This window comes from Cricetulus griseus, chromosome 2 (genome assembly GCF_003668045.3).
Source record: "Cricetulus griseus strain 17A/GY chromosome 2, alternate assembly CriGri-PICRH-1.0, whole genome shotgun sequence".
Classification (NCBI taxonomy): Eukaryota; Metazoa; Chordata; class Mammalia; order Rodentia; family Cricetidae; genus Cricetulus; species Cricetulus griseus.
The window spans coordinates 251,685,853-251,709,581 of NC_048595.1; the positions used below are offsets into that span (position 1 = coordinate 251,685,853).

General features: G+C 39.6%; 1 protein-coding gene across 1 annotated transcript in view; it reads right to left on the minus strand.

Annotated features, from left to right (window-relative positions):
• The window catches only part of Clvs2 (clavesin 2), a 92,154-nt gene extending 73,317 nt beyond the window's left edge, over positions 1 to 18,837 (minus strand). Inside the window, exon 1 of the mRNA XM_027398441.2 lies at positions 18,449 to 18,837. Within this exon, the coding sequence (XP_027254242.1) occupies positions 18,449 to 18,837 (389 nt within the window). The remainder of the gene's footprint in view (positions 1 to 18,448) is intronic.
• Positions 18,838 to 23,729: the final 4,892 nt, after the last annotated feature.

Consider the following 23,729-nt stretch of genomic DNA (forward strand, 5'->3'; position numbering starts at 1 on the left):
GTATAAAGCAAAAACAAATAAATCAGAATAGGACAAAACATACAGAAGAAAAATAGCCAAGGAAAAGGAGAAACATATTGATGATATTTTGTTTATGATCTAATAAAGCTTGTCTGAAGATCAGAATGCAAAGGCAGCCACAGTTATAGAGGCCAGGCAGTGATGTCACACTTTAATGGCCTTTAATTCCAGCACTCAGGAGGCAGAGGCAGGTGGATCTACAGAGTGAGTTCCAGGCCAGGCTCCAAACCAATACAGAGAAACCCTGTCTCAAACAAAACAAAACAAAACAAAACAAAACAAAACAAAACAAAAGAGTAGTTTATTTTCCCAGTAAGACTACCTTGGAGGAAGCTATTTTTTTATTTGCAAATTGTTATCAATTGGATATAGATTTTTGGGTTAGAGATAAGAGCATGTATTCACTTCTCCTTTCTGTTCTTGGACCCCATCTGGTGCAGATTCCTGCAGGCTCTTTGCATGCTGCTTCACTCTCTGTGAGTCAAAATGTGCATCACTCAAGCTGTGTTTAAAAGGCCTTGTTTCCTTGGTGTCCTCCATCCTTCTGGCGATGGATGGGAGGAGTGGTGTGGAGGAACTGGGAGAAGCAGGAAGAGGGGAAACCATAATCAGAATATATTGTATGAAAAAAAATCTATTTTCAATAAAAGAGAAAAAGCCTCAGAGTAAAACTAATCAAGAAAAATCTTAGATATTTGAGAGAGAGAAATTAAGGTAGGCACTAAAGATGCAAAGACTTCCTATAGCGTGGTAGAACTGACTTTATAAAGATGACCAGTTTACAAAAGCAATTTACATACTCAATGCAATCAAAACATTCATGCCATTCTTCACAAAACCAGAAAAAAATCTTGAAATTTATATGTAAACACAAAAGACCTGTACATCTGATGTAACCATGAGAAAAAAGAATAATGCTGGAAGCATTATCATTCCTAATCTTGAGAGTCATACATAAAATAATAATAAAAGCAGTATGATGGTTGCACAAAACTAGACATATGCATTAATGAAATAGAATAGACAACTCCTATTTAAGTTCACCCAATTACATCCACTGATTTTTTTTACAACGAAGTCAAAATGCACACTAGAGAAAATACAGCATCTTCAACAAATAATTTTGGGAAAACTGGATGATGTCTACATGTATAAGAACTAAACTAGACCTTTATCTCTCACCTTTCACAAAAGCTAACTCCAAATAGGTTCTATACAGCAAAAAAAGGAGTCAATTGAATGAAAATAACAAAGAATGAGAGAAAAATTTTCCCAGGTATTCTTGGACAGAGAATTACTATTATTGAAAAATCACCACAAAAAGGAAACACAAAACATCAAGGAAACAAATGAACAAGCCCAAATAAGGCTGTGGATCTGAAGAAAGAGATATAAATAGCTAATAACCATTTTGAAAATGTTCAATCCTTAGCCATCAAGGGAATGAAAATTAAAATTACTTTGAGTTGCTATTACATTACAGAATGGTTATTGTCAAGAAATCAAGTAACAACAAAGACTGAAGGAGGTGTGGAGAAAGAACACTTGCTCACTGTTTGTGTGAGCTTATACTGGTGCATCCACTATTGAAATCAACATGGACATTCCTCAAAAAACTAGAAATAGAACTATATATAGCACAGATATTCCACTCCTATGCATATACCCAAAGGACTCTACTGCAGAGATAGCTGCTCATCCATATCCGTTGTTTTCATTGTTCATTGCTGCTAGGAAGTGGAATCAGCCTAGACACCCATCAACTAATGAGTAGGCAAAGAAAATGTAGTACCTGCACGATGAAGTTTTATTCAGCTATACAAGAAAATGGAAAATGACATTATGGAATTTGTGCTTAAATTGATACAACTGTAAAGCATACACTGAGTGAAGTAATCCAGACCCTGAGACACAAGCACCATGTTTCAGTCTCACATGTAAATCCTAGCCTCACATTTCTAATTTTGTGTATTCAACTTGAAAAAATCAGGTAGTTAGAAAGAAGTCATTTGCAGGAGTGGAGTGTCGGTGGAGATGGTAGAACAATGTTAATATGAAAACAGAAAGGGAGAATACCAGGACTGGAAAGGTTTAAGTAAAAGGGGGAATACTGCACAGAGAGACTAGGGAGTAGAGGGAGAGGACTGACTACATGCAAAGATGTATCAAACGATCATATGGAAACCTAGTGAAGCTCTAGGTTATTATTAAATGAGATCCCAATGTCATGTTTCAAATGCTCTTTATGAGTCCTTAGCCACGGAGGCCCTAGTAGAACAACAAAATAATTGGTAGTTCCTACTATTCCTCCTGTTTGCCCCACCAGCACTCAATAAGAGCCAATTGCTGAAGATAACACATACCTTGATTTCAAGATATACAAAGGTCAGATTGGCACTGAGCTAGAAGTTTACTCCCTGGTGGCTAGCTTTCATAGTGCCAGAGGTGACATTCAGGTTACCAGAAGAGAAAAGTCAACTGTCTTACACACAGTACCAACCTGTAAGGTAAACACTCCTGTGCACTAGTGGCATATATGACTGCTATGGAGATAGTCAACTACTCACTCTCTGGTTTGTTTTAAGGCTTTTTCACTTGGAAGAATCCATTCCTGATACCATAAACCTAGTCAAAAATCAATAGCTGGGGAGATGGGGTAAGGATGGGGAGCATAGGTTCTTGGAATCTACTTAATTCTTTTTGCTTAATTTGACAGCATCAAACTATCTTCCAAATATCACTCTAAGCCCTAGTCAGAGAAACCCCTCATTTCAAACAACAGTTGTGAATACAGATACCCATATATTCTCAGGGTTCTGACAATAAGGTCAAGGCTTAGCCTTGACCAAGACATGTCTACTATCTTCACCATGAGCCAGGGAATATATTGGAAGAAGAAAAAGAAAGGACCTAAAAGCAAAAGATATGGAAATGTTATTGTCTGAGAACACAGCCACTGCACTCAGGAAGTCACAGCAGCTGCACTTGTTTGCATGGGTCTGCCCAAGAGTGACTCTGTCAATCAAGGGTAGATTGGAGAAGGGCAAAGTCATCCTGGCCTCTCACTGTTGAACTGACTCTTGATAGATCTGGGAGGGATGAAGTCATCTTCAGATGCATACCCACCAGGCTCCAATGCATAGTTCCAAACCAATATGTTTATACAAACACCTCTTGTTAAACTTAGTGGATCATAAAACAAAGCATAAATACATAAATCTGAGAATGAGACTGAAAGGGATGAGAAGGAATTAATAGAGATGGGGGTGAAGAGAAGGTTGGAGGTGAGACTAAATAAAATGTATTATACACATGCTCATAATTAGCAAAAATATTTTTAAAGAATGATCTTAAGTTATATTATCTACTTTGATAAGAAGTAAGCATCAAAAGATTATTTTCAACTATCTGCACTGCATCTAGGTGGCTACAGGCCTCAGTGTAAAAAGTCTAAACATATTTCTTGAATATGTAAGATAATAAAAATACTCAAAATTTTTATTACACTTATTTATTTGTCTGGGCCAGAGTGGGTACAGGTGTGCATGTGCCTGGGTTTATGCACAGGTCAGAGAACAACCTTTGAACGTCAGTTTTTTCCTTCCAGCAACAGGGTCCCAGGGGTCAAATTCAAATGTCAGGCTGAGTGGTAAGAGCCCTTAGCCCCTAACCCATCCTGACAGTCCCTAATATCAGATAATTTTTGGATAGTTGAAGACTTCTATAGCTTATGGGCCTTGAATCTGTGAAATGTGCATGGCTGGTTTTGATACTACTCTGTGGCCGTCCCACATTCACAGTAATCACAATGTTCTGACAGTGTTCTGAATCGCAGCCTGTAAGCCTGCAGACATGGGCAAGTTAGAGCAGAAAAGATATATTTAGGCTAAACTTGGGCACCTTTTCAAAAAATCATTTTTTAACTTCTGAAATTCACAATAAAACCATGTTATAAAAAATTTAAATTCACAAAAGCCTAATTTGGGTACTCCCTCATGGTGATAATTTATCCTTACATTACCCATAGGGATCTCAAATGTTATTGATATGAAAACATTATAACATGTAATTTGAATCTCAAATAGGCTTCAAGAGGGTGATGAATTTGTATGTAGTGAAAAATCAATCATGGCTCCAGTAAAGATGAAGCAAGAGACAATTTGTTTCAAAAAACATATTTGGAGCATTTTCCTTTGAATCTATGTCAAAAACAAGAGATATATACACATAATTATTCCTAAGAGAATGAAATAAGGCAAATCACAGCATAAATGAGAGAGAGAGAGAGGAGAGAGAGAGAGAGAGAGAGAGAGAGAGAGAGAGAGAGAGAGAGACTCTGGCTGGCAGAATTTTCCAGAGGAAATCTAACCTTTTAAAATATATTCAATGTCTTACTCCAAAAGAGAACTAAATGATCTGATATAAATAAATCATTTTAGTTTTTAAGTTTGAGAAACGAAACATTAAAAGGTTCCAAGCTAACCGAATTCAGAGGGCAGGCCAACAGCACTCTTGACTTCCTCTGGCCCTGTGTTGTCAAACATGTCATATTCTCACCATTAGCAACTCAGCAGGCACTTGCTTAACAGAACATTTTTACACAGGCTCCTGCCAATGCCTGTAAAATACCATCCACAGAAACATAACATCTACAAAAAAAAAAAAAAAAAAAAAAAAAAACACCTATTCAGGTATCGTCCCATCATTTTCTTTTTAAAATTACTTTGTGGTAATATTTTTTATATTGAAGTTCATTACAATGAAGCATTTCTCATGTTCATATTTGGGTTTAGAACTAAAAACTGTGAGTCTGGCCATTGCTGTTCATCCCTTGTGTACTAGGAAAGAGTCGTGAATAAAAACTAGCACATTGTTACAGCTCCTGACTACCAACTGTGCTTCCCAAAATATCATGAACCAAGGCTTAAATCAGTTGCAAGGAAGATGCATAACACACAGTAAGAGGAAGTCATGATTCTAACAAATGGCAGCATACCATGTAAACCACTGCTCTCGAAGGAAATTGAACCTTCTATAATTTTTAAAAAATCATTGATAGTCATAGCTACTTCATACTCACTGTGTAGTCAAAAAGTATTGAACACCTCCTAAAGCCCATCACTTATAAAACCAGTCTTCCACACAGAGTATAATACATCCCTGAATTCATAAGTTGGGGTAATTTGTATTTCACTTAAAGCCTTAATGTAAAACTTGAGGCCATAGAAAATACAAAATAAAAGTAGGGACTATTACTTATTTCTCTAATCCCAGCTTCCCTTTGTGTACTGAAGAAGTTGTTGAATATCATTAAGTTTTCATTTCCTTTTTAAAAGGTGGAGACAATACCATTTACCTCATAGGAGAGAATGTAAAGTGTGTAGCTTTATGCCTATCACAGACTCCACACTCAGATGTTAACTTCTAAGATCCCTGCAGATAATTTTTGCTTTTTACATTCACTTACTCTAACTTGATGTTTGTACCTTTCAAGCATATAGTCTTAGTTTTACAAATGTTTTATAAGGATAAAAATGAAATAAATGAAGTGTAAAGCATTTAGCAGTGCTTGGCCTGTAATGAAAACAGAGGAATGTTTGCAATAATCTTTGCTGCCAAGACTGCCTTGTTCTGCAATATTGCACCAAACTATTTCTTTCCCCATTTTTCTACACAGTGTTTTAGTTTTCCTTCCAGTCCTTTCTCCAGTTATCCAAATGCAGGATGAAATTTGGTTTACTGCTTTCCTCAAGCCCTATCTCACAGACTTCCAGAGTCATAGGTTTGTACCCTTGGCTATGAAACTAGGTAATGTCCTTTTAGTGGACCCAGAGCCAGTGACACTCCTGAAGCACATCTCATCTTCTCAGTTGCTCTGTTAATAGCAGCACTTGTGTTCCCTGATAACTGAACTATTCCATAGTATTAGAACTCATTCCAGTGTCACACAAACCAACTTTCCCTCTGGGGTTACCTGCATTAAGCACTTAACAAATAATAGCTCATTAAATTTCCTTTTGGCTCTAAATTTATTCACCAAAATACAAATACTTCTTTTTCTTCATACTCATGTGTCTTTGGTATCCAATGACTCCTTTGTGCTAGAGTCCATATCTCACTGCCTCTTTCTCTTTATCTCTTCTCTTTCTCTCCCAGACATCTTACCTACTCTCTTGTGTGAAACTGCTCTTCTCTACACATGCATAAAACACAAGCCACCCATGGCTCTTCCAAAATCCCACCATTTCCTTAAGAATCATACTTCTTACCTTACAGACTCACATACAACAAGCTTACCCCAGACTCTGAGATTTTGATACATGGAAATCCCCCCCAAAAACACTAGTATATTTCTCTCCTCTTTCATCTCTTCAGGCTATTGAAGGTGCCACTGCATTTTTTCCCTTAAGTTCTACTGTTCTCAGCTCTAGCTTGCTCTGATATATGAGATTATCTCCACCTGTTTGAGATTTTGGCACCCTTTTCCACTACAAATCTATATGTCACAGGAAATCCCTGTTTGTCTTTTGACCCCAGACATCTGACTTTACTTTAAAGCTGTGTTTTTCAATGTACTATTTACTGTCATTAATACAACAGTAGCATGCCATGTACACTCAGATCTCTAATATAATAGGCAAAAATCAAATTATTTTCAGAGGATACAAAGTACACTGTTTATTTCCTCACACAGAAGAAAACAAGCTGCCATCATTTGGTATAAATGTTTGGGTTATATCATTCAATTTAGGCTTCCTCTGCCTCCAAAGGACAAGATGAAAAGCTACCTAAATATGAACTACAGAGTTATATAATAGTTCTTAGTAGGGAAGAAGATGAAACCTTGATTTTTTAATTAAAGAAGTTAATTACAGGAAGTGAATTCCAAAAAGTGTTTCTCAAAAACACTCAAGGTGACCAGACAAGACTCTTCTCCTGCCTCTAGCTAAGTCATTTTTGGTAGTTGCCTGGAGCATTTTTCCCTCTGAGTCCACAGCATCCCTGCCTTCAGTGCAAAGACCAACTAAAATGGCAAATGCATTGTGTCCTCTACTTTCCACCTTTTTGGTATAGCAGGGGAAATTCAAGCTAGTGTCTGGGTATCACTCTGAACAGCACAACAGCCAGCAATTTCCCTGTGTCACTAAATCAATCAGCCATTATTAAACCCTTCATTAAGACTAGCCCAGCCCCTCAGTTTTCATTAAACCCCATTTTTCTAATGTTGAAAAACTTTCCTGTTGGAAAGGTGCTTGACATTGAAACAGAGGCAAAGAATTGGCTTTATTGATGCCGCAGGGTATCATTAGTGTTAAAGCTGATGAACCTATCTAGGGGTTTTACATTACCATATGCTGATAATAATGATTAATAATAATACTTCCGTCTTCGTAATAGTTAGGATTTTCAAAGCAATTTCAAGTATATTATTTTAATCTTGAATAATGAAGCCTCAGCACAGGTTAGAGCCTATTATTTTGCAGAGGAGAATATGGGTCTCAGAGATTTTAAAGTTTTCCCAGAATCTTCATTGGAAGAAAAAGGAGAGCCTAGATTAGAGGCCAATGTTTTTTTTGTCACCACTTAGAATAAAGTTCTTTCTACTTCCTTTCTCATCTTGTACGTAGAACAAAGTTTAATGAATTTGATTTGCCTTTCTGTGTAGTAATGGCACACATGTGTCAGAAGATAGGAGATCAGGAAGTAATACAGCATGGTACCTTCCAATTGAGCCAGGTACTCTCCAACCTAGTCAGAGTAAGGGATTTGCTAGAGGAAAACTAGGCATATTCAAAGGAGGTAGGATGGAAGTGGCTCAGTGTATGAGCCTTACAAGAAATAAAAATGCTGGCTTTCATCTGACCAGCTTCTGCCTCTGAGCACAGATTAGATGCCTCGGCCTTGCTTCACTTTGCTGCTGTGGTTATGTAGAGGTATGAACAAGAGAACCGCTAGGGAGTTCGGTAGCCCTGCTCAGAGACATCCAACACCAGGGATCTGCTCACCGAAATCTGAACTCTGAAGTGGGATCCAACACAGCTGGACACTGCCAAGGCCCCAGTAACAGTACCACCTCCATCCACAAGAAGAGGACAGACATCAGAGTACTGCATCTGTTTGCATATACCAGAAGGGAACCTTGGTCCCATACCCACCAGGAAAGGAAGAGACTCCTGTTACACCCACCAGAAGAAAGAATGACAAGAGGACAATGTAAAAGCACATTCAACAACAGAATCCCAGTATGACAACACTGGAGACTAGACCATACATCAACAAGACTTGAACATCACAATGCAGATGAACCAGAAGAGAATGACATTAAAAACATCTTCATGAAAATCATACAGGACCTCAAAGAGGACATGACAAAATCCCTTAAAGAAATGGAAGAAAAAACAAACCAAAAATAAAAGATATCAACAAATCTCTCAAGGAAACAGTTCAAGACCTAAAAACTTAAATAGAGACAATAAAGAAAGCACAGTCTGAGGGAATGCTGGAAATAGAAAAGCTGGGTAAATGACAAGGAACTACAGACATAAGCATAACCAACAGAATACAAGAGATGGAAGAGAGAATCTCAAGAGTTGAAGACACACTAGCAGAAATAGAATCATCAACCAAAGAAAATCTTAAATCCAACAAATCCCTAACACAAAATACCCAGGAAATATGGGATGCCTTGAAAAGACCAAACCTAAGAATAATAGGTATAGAAGAAGGTGAAGAAATCCAATTCAATGGTGCAGAAAACATATTCAACAAAATCATACAAGAAAACTTTCCCAAACTAAAGAAAGACATGCCAATGAAAATACAAGAAGCCTACAGAACACCAAATAGACTGAACCAAAAAAAAAAAGGTCTCCTTGACACACAATAGTCAAAACACCAAACATACAGAATAAAGAGAAAATGTTAAGAGCAGCAAAGGAAAATGATCAAGTAACATATAAAGGCAAACCTATCAGAATTACACCTGACTTTTCCATTGAACTCTGAAAGCCAGAAGGTCCTGGATAGATATTCTACCTACACTAAGAGACCACGGATGCCAGCCCAGACTACTATACTCAGCAAAGCTTTCAATCAATATAGATAGAGAAAACAAGATATTCCATGACAAAGCCAGATTCAAACAATACATATCCACCAAGTCAGCACTACAGGAAGTTCTGGAAGGAAAACTACAACCCAAGGAAGTTAACTACAACCAGAAAAAAAATGTAGACAATAGATAATCCCACTTTACCAACAGCCAAAAGAAAAAAAGGGTAGAAAACCACACATAATTTCACCACAACCACCAAATCCAAAACAAACAAGAATGAACAATCAATGGTCATGAATATCCCTCAATATTAATGGTCTTAACTCGACTATAAAAAGACACAGATTAGCAGAATGGATAAGAAGACAGAATCCATCCTTCTGCTGCATACAAGAAACAGACCTCAACTTCAAGCACAGACTGTACCTAAGAATTAAAGGTTGGGGAAAGATTTTCCAATCAAATGGACCCAAGAAACAAGCGGGTGGTAGCAATCTTAAAAAGTGAAAGACCTGTACCGTAAGAATTTTGACTCGCTAAAGAAAGAAATTAAAGAAGATACCAGAAAATGGAAAGATCTCCCATGCTCTTGGGAGGTCAACATAGTAAAACTGGCAATCTTGCCAAAAGCAATCTACAGATTCAGTACAGTCCCCATCCCAACACAATTCTTCACAGACATTGAAAGAAAAATTCTCAACTTTATATGGAGAAACAAAAGACCCAGGATAGCCAAAACAACCCTGTACAATAAATTAACTTCTGGAGGCATCACCATCACTGACTCCAAACTCTATTACAGAGCTTTAGTCCTGAAAACAGCTTGGTATTGGCACAAAAATAGACTGGTAGACCAATGGAATAGAGATGAAAACCCTGATATTAACCCACACAACTACGAACACCTGATACTTAACAACCAATCCAAATTCATACAATCGAACAAAGAGAACATCTTCGACAAATGGTGCTGGCATAACTAGATTCGGGCATGTAGAGGACTCCAGATAGCCCAAGCCTATCGCTATGCACAAACTTAAGTCAAAATGGATCAAAGACCTCAACATAAACCCAGCCACACTAACCCTATTAGAAGACAAAGTGGGAAATACCCTTGAATTAATTGCTACAGGAGACTGCTTCCTGAACATTACACCAGTAGCACAGACACTGAGGTCAACAATTGATAAATGGGACCTCCTGAAACTGAGAAGTTTCTGTTAGGAAAAAAACACAGTCAGCAAGACAAAACGGCAGCCCACAGACTGGGAAAAGATTTCACCAACCCCACATCTGACAGAGGGCTTATCTCCAAAATATACAAAGAACTCAAGAATCGAGTCTCCAAAACACCAAACAATCCAATTAAAAAGTGGGGTACAGAACTAAACAGACAATTCTCAATAGAGGAATCTAAAATGGCTGAAAGACACATAAGAAAGTGTTCAACATCCTTAGCCATCAGGGAAATGCAAATCAAAACAATTCTGAGATACCATCTTACTCCTGTCAGAATGGCAAAATCAAAACACCAATGACAGTTTATGCTGAAGAGGATATGGAGAAAGGGGAACATTTCTCCACTGCTGGTGGGAGTGCCAACTTATACAGCCACTTTGGAAATCAGTATGTAGATTCCTCAAGAAAATGGGAACTGTCTACCACAGGATCCAGCAATTCCACTCCTAGGCATATACCCAAAAGAAGCACATTTATACAACAAGGACATCTGTTCAACGATGTTCATAGCAGCACTATTTGTACTAGCCAGAAACTGGAAGCAGCCTAGATGCCCCTCAACAGAAGAATGGATAGAGAAAATGTGGTACATTTACAAAATGGAGTACTACTCAATGGAAAAAAAATAAAAAACAATGGAATCTAGAAATTTGCAGGAAAATGGATGGAACTAGAAGAAACCACTCTGAGCAAGGTAACCCAATCACAAAAAGACAAACATGCTATGTACTCACTCATATGTGGATTTTAGACATAGAGTAAAGGATTACCAGCCTACAATCCACACTGCCAGAGAAACTAGTAAACAAGGAAGACCCTAAAAGAGACATACATGGTCCCCTGGATAAGGTAAAATGGTCAAGATCCCCTGAGCAAATTGGGAGCACAGGAAGATGGGGGAGGGGGCTAGGAGAATGAGAAGGGGAGAAGAGAAGGCATACAGAGGACATGATGTAGCAGAAAGGTTGAGTCAGGGGAACAATAGAAGATAGAAAGAATGGAGATAGCATACTAGATGGAGACATTTTAGGTTTACAGAGAAATCAGACACTAGGAAAATGTCTGGAGATCTACAAAGATGATACCAGCTAACAATCTAAGCAAAGGAGAGGCTACCTTAAATGTCCTCCCCTGATAATGAGATTGATGACTGACTTATATCCTACCCAATAGCACTCATCCAGCAACTGGTGGAAGTAGAAGCAGACACCCACAACTTATCACTGAACTGAATTGGAATCCAGATGCAGAGAAGGATGAGTGAAGAGCAAAGGGGTCCAGACCAGGATGGTGAAACCCACAGAAACAGCTGATCTGAACCGGAGAACTCTTTCTCCCCAGACTGATAGCTGGGAAACCAACATAGGACTTATCCAGACCCCAGGAACATGGATTTCATTGAGGAAACCTCTAAAATCTACAGAACCTCCTGTAGTAGTTCAGTACTTATCCCAAGCATGAATATGGACTTTGGGAGCCCATTCCACATAGAGGAATACTCCCTGAGTCAAGACACACCGGGGTGGGCCTCGGCCCTATCCCAAAGGATATGATAGTCTCTGATGACACCCTATGGAAGGCCTCACCATCCAGGGGGACAGAAAGAATATGTGATAGGTAGGGTTTTAGTTGGAGCGAGGTGGTAGGGAAGGAAGGGAGGGACAAGGGAACTGGGATTGTCATGTAAAACAATCTTGTTTCTAATTCAAATTAAAAAAATCTGAAAAACAAAAGAGAACTGCTAGGATGGGAGACATCCACAGATAAAATTCCATTGTATGGGGGGGGGGGCGGGGAGAAGGTGAAAAAAATTCACCTGTAATAACAGAAAAGAAAATAGATTCATTCTATACAAAACAGAAGAACATCAGGAAACCAAAGTTTCAAGACCAACTACCCTAAGCAAATGTCCCTTACTACAAACAGTTTTTGCTTTCAGAACACTTTTTTTCACCTTAGCATTTCGCCCCCCCCTTTTCACTGTAGTCTGAAGTTTAAGAAAGATTTTTTAATTTAAATTAGAAAAAATCTTATTTTACATATCAATCCCAGTTCCCTTTCCCTCCCATCCTCCCATGCCCCCCAGTGAACCCCCCATCCCATGCCCCTTCTGCTCCCCAGGGAGGGTGAGGCTTTCCATAATTACAAATGGATTCTTTTAAAGTGTTCAGACTAATTTAGTTTGACAACTACCTATACACAAAAGGAACTAACTAATTCACATACTAGTTAAAGGAAACCAGGAGAAGTCCATAACCTACTGGATGCAAATTGTTTTTGCAGAAGTGTTTTTGAACGAGTTGATGAATAGATGAATGAATGAATGAATGAATGAATGAATGAATGAATGAGAAGAGTAAGACTAAATATAGTTAACTAAATAGGTGATGTTTTCCCTACACAAACTGAGTAGTTCACGGCTGCTCCAATGGCCCCACCCAAATTCTAATAGTCTACAGTATCTTCATCAAATATTTGGGGCCCAACTGGTTGTTAGTTCTTTAGACTTTCACTTTTTTCTCCAGAATAGCTCTATGTCCCTTAACATTACAAAGCAAATGCTATGTGACTATACTAGCCCTTAATAGCACATGCTTTTACATAAAAAGCAAATAGGTGACAGAAATTATTTTAAAATCAAATTGAATGAAATATTAATGACTCCATTTGTTGCTTATTGTCATAAGTACATAAAACACCAGAATAGATTTTCCTCATGCTGTTAACACTGCTCATTTTAATAGTGAAATTATGTACCCATCCCAGGCAATGTTAAAGGAGTTCAATCTTTATTTTCCCAAATGGAAGGGATTCATTCATTTACTAAACAAAACTTGCCTGTGTTCTAAGTGTTGACTACTGTGTTGATACACCTTTAAATATTTTTGAGTCATTGCAGAGTAATTTAAGTCCTTTGCTATTCTTCAATCTTGTTTAAAGCTGCTCATTTGTAACATGGGAACAGCCTGGACCAAGCCTAGTCAGCATGCTAGCTAGGGTTGCTTCTCTCATTTTTGCTGCTATTTTAGTATTATTTCACTAGTTGCTGAATAATTGGCCCAGTTTTAAAAGACTGTCCTATTTTTTTTCAGGAATCTGTCACCTTATCCCTTTACCATTTCCCAAGACAACTTTTTATAAATGCCTTCAGTTTTCCATGGTCTGTACCTTTGTTTGTCATCAGTTGCTGTTTCTAGAATGTTGCTGAGAGAAAATCCTTACAATTATGGGAGTTTTTCTCGGACAGAAATCCCATGCAATACCCATCAGCCCTTGCTAGCTTCAACCTAATCAAACCCCACCCATCACAGCACACAGCAGTGCCTTTGAGCCAATGATGGTACCTGGTCTGCACTGCCCACGATGGTAATTTCTCAACTGAAAAAAATTCCAGTAAGCTGAGAAAGGAAACCTTTTAAAATCAGACCAAACAATTGAACCTTTTTTAAGGTTCTATAAGCATCTTTCTACTTCTCTGGCTAATTGCCCATGACTATTTCAATCTATACTTAGTCATTTTTCTTTTACTTTAACTCACATCTTTTAGAGCACTTTAAGGAAGACTAAATCATCGCACCTGGCACTAACTCAAGCTGTGTGCTCTGTGGCTGTTTTTTAAGTGTGGGGTGACTGTTTGAGAAACCTGCATTTCTTTTGAACATTGACCACACTGTTTGGAGCAATAGGAGCATGGTCATAATTTGAAGAGAAGCCACAAATAACTGTCTGTTCACATGGTTTCTTTTCAAAAAAAAAAAAAAGATAGACAATACCAAAAACTATGCAAGAGTAATAGGCAAATTTCTGGATAATTTGGAGAATCACAGCCATATCTGAACAGCCTGCTTTCTACCACTTCCAGAACTTCAATACTGTATGTGATAGTCAGTCATTGTGAGTAGACAGGAGCAGGATGGTTAGCACACTCTGAATTACCACTATTATAAGAACTGTTTTAACTATACTTACATATAATTTTTTCCGATAGCTATTAGCAATGTTCCAGATAAATGACTGCTTAATGTAAAGAACAACTCTGTGAGCCTACTTCGAGCTACAAAAGCATAAATAGTAGGTTAATTGACACTATACAAGCCAACTCTGAATATGTCATCATATATTTCATATGACAAAATTTCATTCACAAATAACTCCAGTAATAATTACTTATCCATCCATAGAGTATCCCCCCTCTGTGTACGTGTTTGTGAGATGTACATTGTACAGATACAAGTAGAGGTTAGAGTTGACAACCTTTGGTGTCAGTCCTCATCTTCCATCTTGTTTGAAACAGGGTTTCTGTATCACTACCGTATACAAAAAGCTGACCCATGAGTTTCTAAGGATTCCCCTGTATCATATTCTTACAAATATGGGCACCGAGGTTCAGAGGCACAGACTATGTATCTAGCTTTTACATGGATTCTGGAATTTGAACTTAAGTTACCATGCTTTTGTGGCTAGTGCTTTTACACACTGAGTCATTCCCACAGCTTTTATCTATGGATTCCCACCGCTCAGATATTTGCTCTTGTGATCTGAAGTCTAGGATGCTTTCATTCTAAGCTTCCTTTCTACAAAAAGCTGTCTTTTTTTGCTTCACGGACCATTATCCCCAGGCTTTTGACAAAATGGGGTGAAAAAAAAAACGAACATATCGACTAGTCCTAAGCAAGGCACGATCATTGAGGAAGCAAATAAAGCATGTGATATCTGGGATCAAGGAACAACTATGGCAGTCTCATGGGGCAGCATGACTATCAAATTGTTTATAATTTTCTTGTGTTTACTTCTATTTTCAAAGGCTATGTTAGATGATCTGAAAGGAAGGAGACAAATCCGTGTGAATCTTCCAAGGTATAGCCTGATCGATGAAATGTGCGTCAGCTGAGCCTGTTCCAGTCCTTTTTAAAAGAGCTGCAGACCAAAGCAAAAGTCACTTTGACGTTTTAGAATTTTGAGTTGCATTAGATATATTACAAAGTAGTTACACTGCAAATATTGTGTTTCACATAATCTTCTTGATGACTCCATATCTCAATGTTTTTAGAAATGCTTTAGTTCTTTGCAATAAGTCCAAACTAACTTGTGCTATACTTCAGTAGAAAAGTCACTATTTTATATATGCTTGCCTCTCACGTACACTCAAAGTTCCCATGTCCTAGGGAACCTCAGAATTTTTCTTCCTCATTCAATACTCGAGAAAAATCATCACAGATGTGTTCTCACTTAGAATTTTTGGTAAAAACTGTGTATCTTTTTTTTTTTTTTCAACTCAGGTTCTTTCTAGGTCTCTCTACTCTAGTTCAGGTTCTTCTGTTACCAGATTAACTTTCCATGGACTTGGATTTTTTCCGCCGACATTTATACATTTTCCCATTATCTTTGTACTTGGGAAATTGTATATAGACCCTTTCCCCTTAAATTATGCAGGTTGGAGATTTTTCTCAATTTCCCAAATTTCCCTGTATAATATTCTTTCCTTAAAACAGCATTACCTTTTAAAAATAGCTATTGAACTCAAGGGATGTGGCCAGAGTTACAAAGTTCAGACATACAGTCTTCTTAAACGCAGAAGATTTTCGACTGTCAAGATGACAGAAAGGAAAGAGTGAGTATCTGAATCACAGAACAGGAGAGGGATGGGGAATAGGAGAAAACTGCATGTGACACGTAAACCTAACAGAGGACTATTATCAAGGCATCACATAGAGGGGGTAACTAAGACTTCTATGGGAAGCAATCAAGATAAGCCCCAAGATTTAGAAGAGATAGAGGAAGCCCCCATTAGAGATGAACTGGAGAGGCTCTGGCACTGTGAAAGATAACTTTCCTCCCTTTCAGGGTAGAGATCACGGCACTATTTAAACACATATCCTGAAGATGAAGGCTTCCAGAGAATGCCAAGATTCAGAACTCTTTATCTGTGTCCCTGTCCATCAGTATATGCTGATTTGAAGTGTATAAGAAAAGGGAAGGATCTATTTTATTAGTACATTATGAGTAAAGAAGGAGAAAATAGCTGAAATTTAGACAAGCCCTAAACCAGGTTCGTCCTTTTCCTGTTTGATGTGCTGAGCCTTCTAGATGAGAAGTGCCCCCCACTGCAGAAATTACACCCCGTTACTAGACCATAGACCCTGACAATAGTGTCCACAAAATGTGGCTTCTGATTTTTAATTTTAACTGCACAAGCATTTATTATTACTTATCATCTTGTATTGGCTTATTGAAAATAATTCTACATGCCAATCAATAAATTCCCTCCCACTATAGATTTCCAGGGAGAGTTTTGATGATTAATAGTCTGTCTCTTACATTAATACATGGAATGAGCAACTAAAACACATCCTATTTCCTATAGTACAAATAACCCTTCCTACACACATGAGAACTGTAAGTAACATTCACGTAGGTATGGTTTATAAAGTTTATAAAATATTTGTTCACTTACAGAAAAAAAACAATAGTGTGTGTGTGTGTGTGTGTGTGTGTGTGTGCGTGTGTGTGTGTGTGTGTGTGTGTGTAACCTGCCTCTCTAAAGACTTCAAACAGATTCAAGACATATTTAAGTATAAAATGTCTGAAGATCGCTATGGTTCAATATAGCATAATACCAAAGCTCAATGAATACATTTATAATCTAGTTGATATAAGTAGGTTCTGTGTCAATTTCATTTTTACATTTTGATAGACACAAATGGTTTGTATAACTCTATAGAGAACTTCTTACATTAGAAAAAAACACTCAAAGAAATCATGTAGTCAATGGGTGCAATTTCATAGTCCTTTGAAGTTTCCTACTTGACCCCCCCACAAAAAAGTCAATGTAAGATCCATAGGACCTACCAAAGCCAGGGGGCTCCATCCCATTCTGTGGCTAATCCTGTCTGTAAGTTCCTAAACTCTGTGATTCTCCAAATAACAGTTAATCTTCATATTTACTAGGAAAAAATATCAATAGAACCTTTCAACCTAGAATTACAGGAAAGCATGACCAATTAAACGGAAAAACCTATTAAAATATCTATTTACATTTTAGTATACTAATAATGCTCTCAGATATCTGTTGAGGAATCAGTTAGAGCTATTGGATCTCTCTTTAACTGCAGAAGTCATTTACATTGCTCCAGAAATCGTTTAAACTAACCAGATGTATCCAAAGACACCATTCACAGAAGACACCAAATGCTTTAACAACTGGTTTCAGAAATGCTATGAAATATGTTTAACTTTGCATTTGCTGGAAACTACCTTACCCAAGACCCTTTTATAAGTTTTATGTCTTTCAGTCTGAGAAAATAATTGTGATGAAGGACATACAAACATCACTGTGAGCATTTTTCTACAGTAGAGGAAGTATTCTTTCTCCTCTACTAAACAGCACCGGAGCTCATAGAGTGTACCAGCTGATGTATTTTAAGTTTCTCACTTCTAAAGCTGAACAATCACATCAGACAGGAAGCATGTTCTGCAGATTAGTGACAGGTGTAGAACACGAACACCAGTCAGCCTTTATTTTCAGTGTCGCTAAGCATGCTCAGTGACAGAGGGTACAACTCTTCCTTCTCATTGAAGTGACACATATCATAGTATGCCTTCATCTGCACATCACCAAGCAGAAAAGTTCCCAAGCAATAAAACTGCCTCTTCTTGGCTAAGCACGAGGCTATTTGGGGGAAGATAAAGACTAGGGAGAAAGACGATTACGACAATGATGATGAGGAGCCGACTTTAAGAATTTCTTGAGGAACAAGAAAGAAAAACAATGTCTATTTTCTCCCCCCTTTCTTCACATCATTAAGCATCTGGATTTAGAAGCCAAAAGTTTGTAAGTTTTATTTAGTCGTTTTGTGATTTAGTTCTCAGCATAATAAGATAGTTTGGGAACACATAAAGCCACAGTAGAAACTGTGTCAGAGAAGGAAGTTTTAAAAGTAAAAATACAAGCCCTTCCCAGGAAGCCAAGCCAAGGCTCATCTCTCAGTCCGTTTTTTCCCTTTGCCTCCAACCAATAAGCAAAACCAGGGAAGCTGCAGCACTCCAAAACTCCTAGGAGTAAACTCAAAAAAAAAAAAAAAAAAAATGGAAGGATCAAAAAATCATAAGTAAAATTTTGGACATGGAATTTACCTGCTCTGGTCCCAGTTGGCAGCAAAAAGGACTAGAATCTTCCTCCCATAGTGGTCCAGATTGGCCAGGCCCCCAGGAAAGCCATCCTTGAGTGCCTGCTTGATGCCAGGGTCAGTAGCCTTGAAGCTTTTGAACATATCCAGGTTCTGCTGCCGATACTCAAAGTACTGGGCCAAGAGGCGGAAAGCCTCAAAGTGATGAAACTTTCTGGCCCGCAGGAAGCGTAAGATGAAAGCATCATCCGTGCGCAGAAAGCCAATGTCTGGCCTAGTGATGACCATGTCCCTCACCTCCTGGATGTCCTGGTGCAGAGTGTCTGGGTTCTCATTGAGTTCCAGGCGAGCTTTCTCCAGGGTCTCAGGAGAGAGACCAGCTTGCAAATGAGTCATTGTTCCCTTGTACCCAAGCTGTCCTCTCTGAAGCTCTCCTTGTGTGTCCCACAACACACCTGGCCCTTGCCACCTCCACACCACACTCCTGCCCCCAGTTCTCCTAGCTGCTGTCTGCCTCGTTTCCGGTACAGGAAATGGTTCCTCTTAGTGTTCAGTCAAGTACCCTGTTGCTCCTGCTTTCCCCCACAGCTTTTCTGGAGAGTATCTAAACTAGTGACCCCTGCGCCCTAAAAAACAATACCTCCCATGAGAAGGGAGCCTCTGGGCAGGCCCTGCAAGCCTACCTCTTGTCCTTTATCTTTCCGAATTAAAAAAACAAGAAAGAAAGAAAAAGAAAGAAAGGCTAATTCCACTTAGCATGGGCGCTTCGGGTCTTCGTTCCGTCTTCTTTTCTTGTCTTGCAAGATGTAAGGAAAACAACCCCCACGCACATCTCAGCCCCAGCACTGTGATGCTGCGGCGGTCCCTGCTGAAGCGGCCCCTGCTGAAGGATGTGCCTGCCACGGATAAAGACGGGAATTGTGATTAATAATAAGGTGGCTCTTCAGCGCTGAGCTCCAGGGCGGGGAGGGAGAGTCTTTGACAGAAAGAAAAGGAGAGCAAGGAAGGGAAGGGAGCTCACTTCTCCCTCTGCTTCTCCAAAGATGCTATTTTTACAGGCTATCTTTGTGCGATTTTTACTTTAGGTTATTGTGATCCAATTAGAGGGGACTGCAGAGAGTGTGCACCCTTCCCTCCGCCCCTCTTCCACACACCGTGATCTCATAAGGCTCCAGCTGGGTTTGGGGTACGGTTGACACGGGCGTGGGCTCCCCCACCCCCGCCCCCAACTTCTGCCTAGTCTATCCCTTTATTTCAGAGGACTTGCCAAGGGAGTGGAGGGTGAGGATAAGGACCAGGGGAGAGCTCTTTGGGAGCATACATGTCAAAACCAGGGTGGGTGCAGGGAGTTGTACAGAATGAAATAAAAATGTCTCTATCTTTTCTATAACCTCCCCCTGCCGGTCCCCCCCCACCCCCCAGCCAGAAAGAAGAAAGAGCAGCCAGCTCCTACCAGCAAACCCGGAGGCGGGGACGCTAAGCAATGCGGCACTCCCCAGCATCCATCAGCACTGGCTTCCGCGGAGGTGGTGGCGGTGGCGGCGGGGGTGATGCCAGCATCAACTCCTCTCAGAGGGATGGAGCAAGCAAAGAGAGCCGGTGGCTGCTACCCGGGCTGAGGATTCGCCAGAGAGCAGCCTCTACCACCTCTTCCAAGGACAGCCCGCTGCCTCTGTCAGCAGGAAGGGTGGGGACCGGCAGAGCTAGGACCACTGCTGTCCCAGGTCCTCGCCCGGCTCAGCCATTTTCGCCTTTGGGAGAGGAAGGAGGGAGAGGACAGGAACGCCTGGACGAAGCAGGCCACAAGGGCTGAGGCCGCCTTTACCTTTGTGCGCCCAAGGGGTGGCAAGACCAGCACCAGCTGTCCCCGTGCGCTCAGAGCCGCTGGGTCCCGCGCGTCCCTCGGGCTGCTGCTGCCACTCCTGTGCCGGCTGCTGCTAAAAGAGGACTCGGCTCAGCCCAACTCCTGATTATCCCAGCACAGAGCTTGAGGCGACGTAAGCGCTCGCGCACGCACTCCACTCCACTCCCTGCCTCTGAGGGGTAGAACCGCAATTTGGGAGGCATTCAAATATCTATCTGGAGCCTCAAGTTTAGCCTGCTCCAGGTCCCCAGGTCCTAGCCGGGGCGGGCTTCAACTGGCCAGGAGGGACAGCTACCGCCTCACAACCTCCCCACGCCCCTTGCTCACCCTTTGTGTGCATGAACCCAGAGTGCCCGGTAGAGTAGCCCCTGCTCTTGCTCAGTAATTGAGGCTGCCAAACCTTTTCTGGTTCCTATAGGGAGAAATTTTGATGCCGAAGGAGTACGGAAATATTTTGTAATTTCTGCTTTTGTTGTACACAGAGCTATTTCATTTTATGGAAGACCACAGAAATTTCAACACATTGCTGGTGTTTACTCCCCTGGGGGAACTTACACGGATTTGTTTTCAGCAGTAAACTCTCCCTACTAAATTCCTGTTGAGGGTGAAAATGACAACCAGGGGCAAATCAACAATATCCATAAGAACAACACAATTGTCAAAGGACGGGGTAGGGGGAAAAGGGGAGGCACTTGACTCCCAATAAATTGTGTTTTCAGTTACTTCCGGAGACATGCTTTTTCCCTTGAGATGCATCTTTATATTGGGATCATGATAAATAAAGAGAATACTTGAACTTATGGTGCCAGGAAACGTATTTTTAAAATAAGAATTTTCAAAGCACAGTGTGCATGTTTCAAAGCGTAAGAAAGTGTACTGAGTTCAAAATCCTCAATGCAGCAACTCTTTACTGCAGTCCAGTTTGGGGCAGTGTTCTAGATTCTGTGGCTAGGAGGTGGCCGGGAAGCTGCCTCAGTTCAAGATTGTTAGACTCTGACACTATACTACATTGTTTTTGTTTTCTGGAGTATGATATTGATAAAAAGAAAGGGGTATGGAATGGCACACCATACCATTTGTCATTTGCATTCATGTGCAATAACTTAGGGTCCAGAAAATGGTAATGGACCCACACAGAGTCATTGGTTTGAATTTTAAATGCAAGAGGTGAGAAATTAATCACCTAAGTAAATATTGTGTGCTTATACATGTATCTGGTGTGTGTGTGTGTGCGCGCGCGCGTGCGTGCGTGCGTGTGCGTGTGTGTGTGTGTGTGTGTGTGTGTGTGTGTGTGTGTGTGTGTATATATTTTACATGTACACAGTACATCTCTTGGGATCCAGGGAAATTGATTGCCACATCCTGTGGATAACAAACTCTACAGAGGCTTGCATATATAGAATGCTACAGTGCTTGTATATATTCTACACACATCTTCCATGTACTTGAAATCATCTCTATATTACTTATGATAATGAACGCAATGTAAATTCTATGTAAATAGTTGTCATGCTGAATTCTTTAGGGAATAATGATGAAAAGGAATGTCTATATATGTTTAGTAAAGAAGAAAATTTTGTGCAAGTATTTTAAGTCTTGTTTGTTGAATCCACAAATACAGAACCCATGTATATGAATATTTTTAATATATTTTAATACAGCCATATAAGTTTTCTTTAGCCAATATCTAAAAGTTGGAAGAAATCCCTGTCTCATATCAACTTATAAACAGGTTTTAGTCATCACTGGCATTGAAAGTGAATTTTCAGAGATACTAAATATCTGTTTTCCAGACTAACTTTTCAAAGACATTTCTGTTAACAGACACCTTGGAGGGGCCTTGAAAGATGGAGACCATAGTACCTGTGCCTGCAATAAAGGTAAGTCTATATATAGCTATGGGGCTATAACGTCTCTGTATTGAGCAAAAGACAAACAAGCTTATGTAAACACTTTGAACATAGAGATACACTACTCCAAAAGTGCCTCCTGCTTGTAGAAGTACCACCTGACTCTATTTTCTTAACTCTAGGAGTGCAGCTCAGGACCCACGGCCTGACATGTGGAATCTGTTCATCATATCTGCTGCCAGCATTCCTGAAACTATAAGACAGTTCACTTGTTAACTTAAAAGAATTAAAATGGATTTTTTTGGTGTATTTTAAAAGCAACTGCCTAATATCATTCTCTAAAATGGAACTATTTCACTAGATTAGATAAATAGATGATTGATTGACAGATAGATTAGATAGATGAGAGATAGATGAGAGATAGATAGATAGATAGATAGATAGATGTGCTGTGTGGTGTTGGAACCAAAACCTTTAAGCATGCTACCAAGCACTCTACCTACCACTAAAACATATCCCAAGACACTGTCCATGGTATTTTTATTATTTAAAACAAATTTTAAATTTAAATATACTTTAATCATATTCTTTTCCCCCTCAAGTCTTTCCAGATCCTTCCCCCATCCAGCTTTAAGTTCTTCTCAAAAACAAAAATCTAATGCAACAACAACAGCCCCAAAACCAAATGAAACAGAATAAAACCACACCCAAAAAGGAAAAATCAAAAGTACCAAATGTAACCAAATTAAGGCACACACACACACACACAAAAAAAAAAAAAACCTGTGGAGTACATTCTCTGTTGTTCAACTACTTCTGAGCATAAGGCCTGTACTGACGTGATTGAGCTATCCAGAGTCACTCTATTGGAGAAAAGTGATTTTCCCTCTCCCAGTAGGTATAAATGACAGTTCACTTGTTAACCTTTACCCTAGTAGTTAGCTTTTCATTCAGTCAGTCATGTTTTTTTTTATAAATAAGACAAAACAAAATACATTAAGATAAAACAAAAAATATCACATAAAGTTGGAAAGACAATTCAACAGAAGGAAAAGAGCTAAAGGAAGGCACAAGAACCAGAGACGCAAATACAGGAATCCCATAAAAACACTACACTGAAAAACCATAATATATATGCAAAGAACCTGATTCAGACCCATGCAGGCCCTGTGCATGCAGCAATGGGGCCTTGCTGTCACATTGGAGAGCAACCTATACACTCTTGACAACAGCTGCATTGTTTGGGGGTTCCCACGGGACCCCTTCAGCCAACAACTTAGATGTAATTCCAACCCCGTGCATCAATAACTATCTATTCAACTTCACTTTTATAATAATATCTGTCTATTCCCTCTAGGCCCTTATTCTGTGTCAACCCTCTCTGGTTCTATTTATTGTGTGACCACAATAGGCAATCTGCAGTCCGTATGGTCAAGATATCTTTATTGAGATAAATACCAGCCAAATGCAAGCCAGAGTGTGCCCAGAGCAGCTGAGCAGTGAGACCAGGAAGAAGGGGCTTCCCATGTGCTCTGCAGCCCCTTAAGAGTCCATCTGGCATCATCCTGACCTCA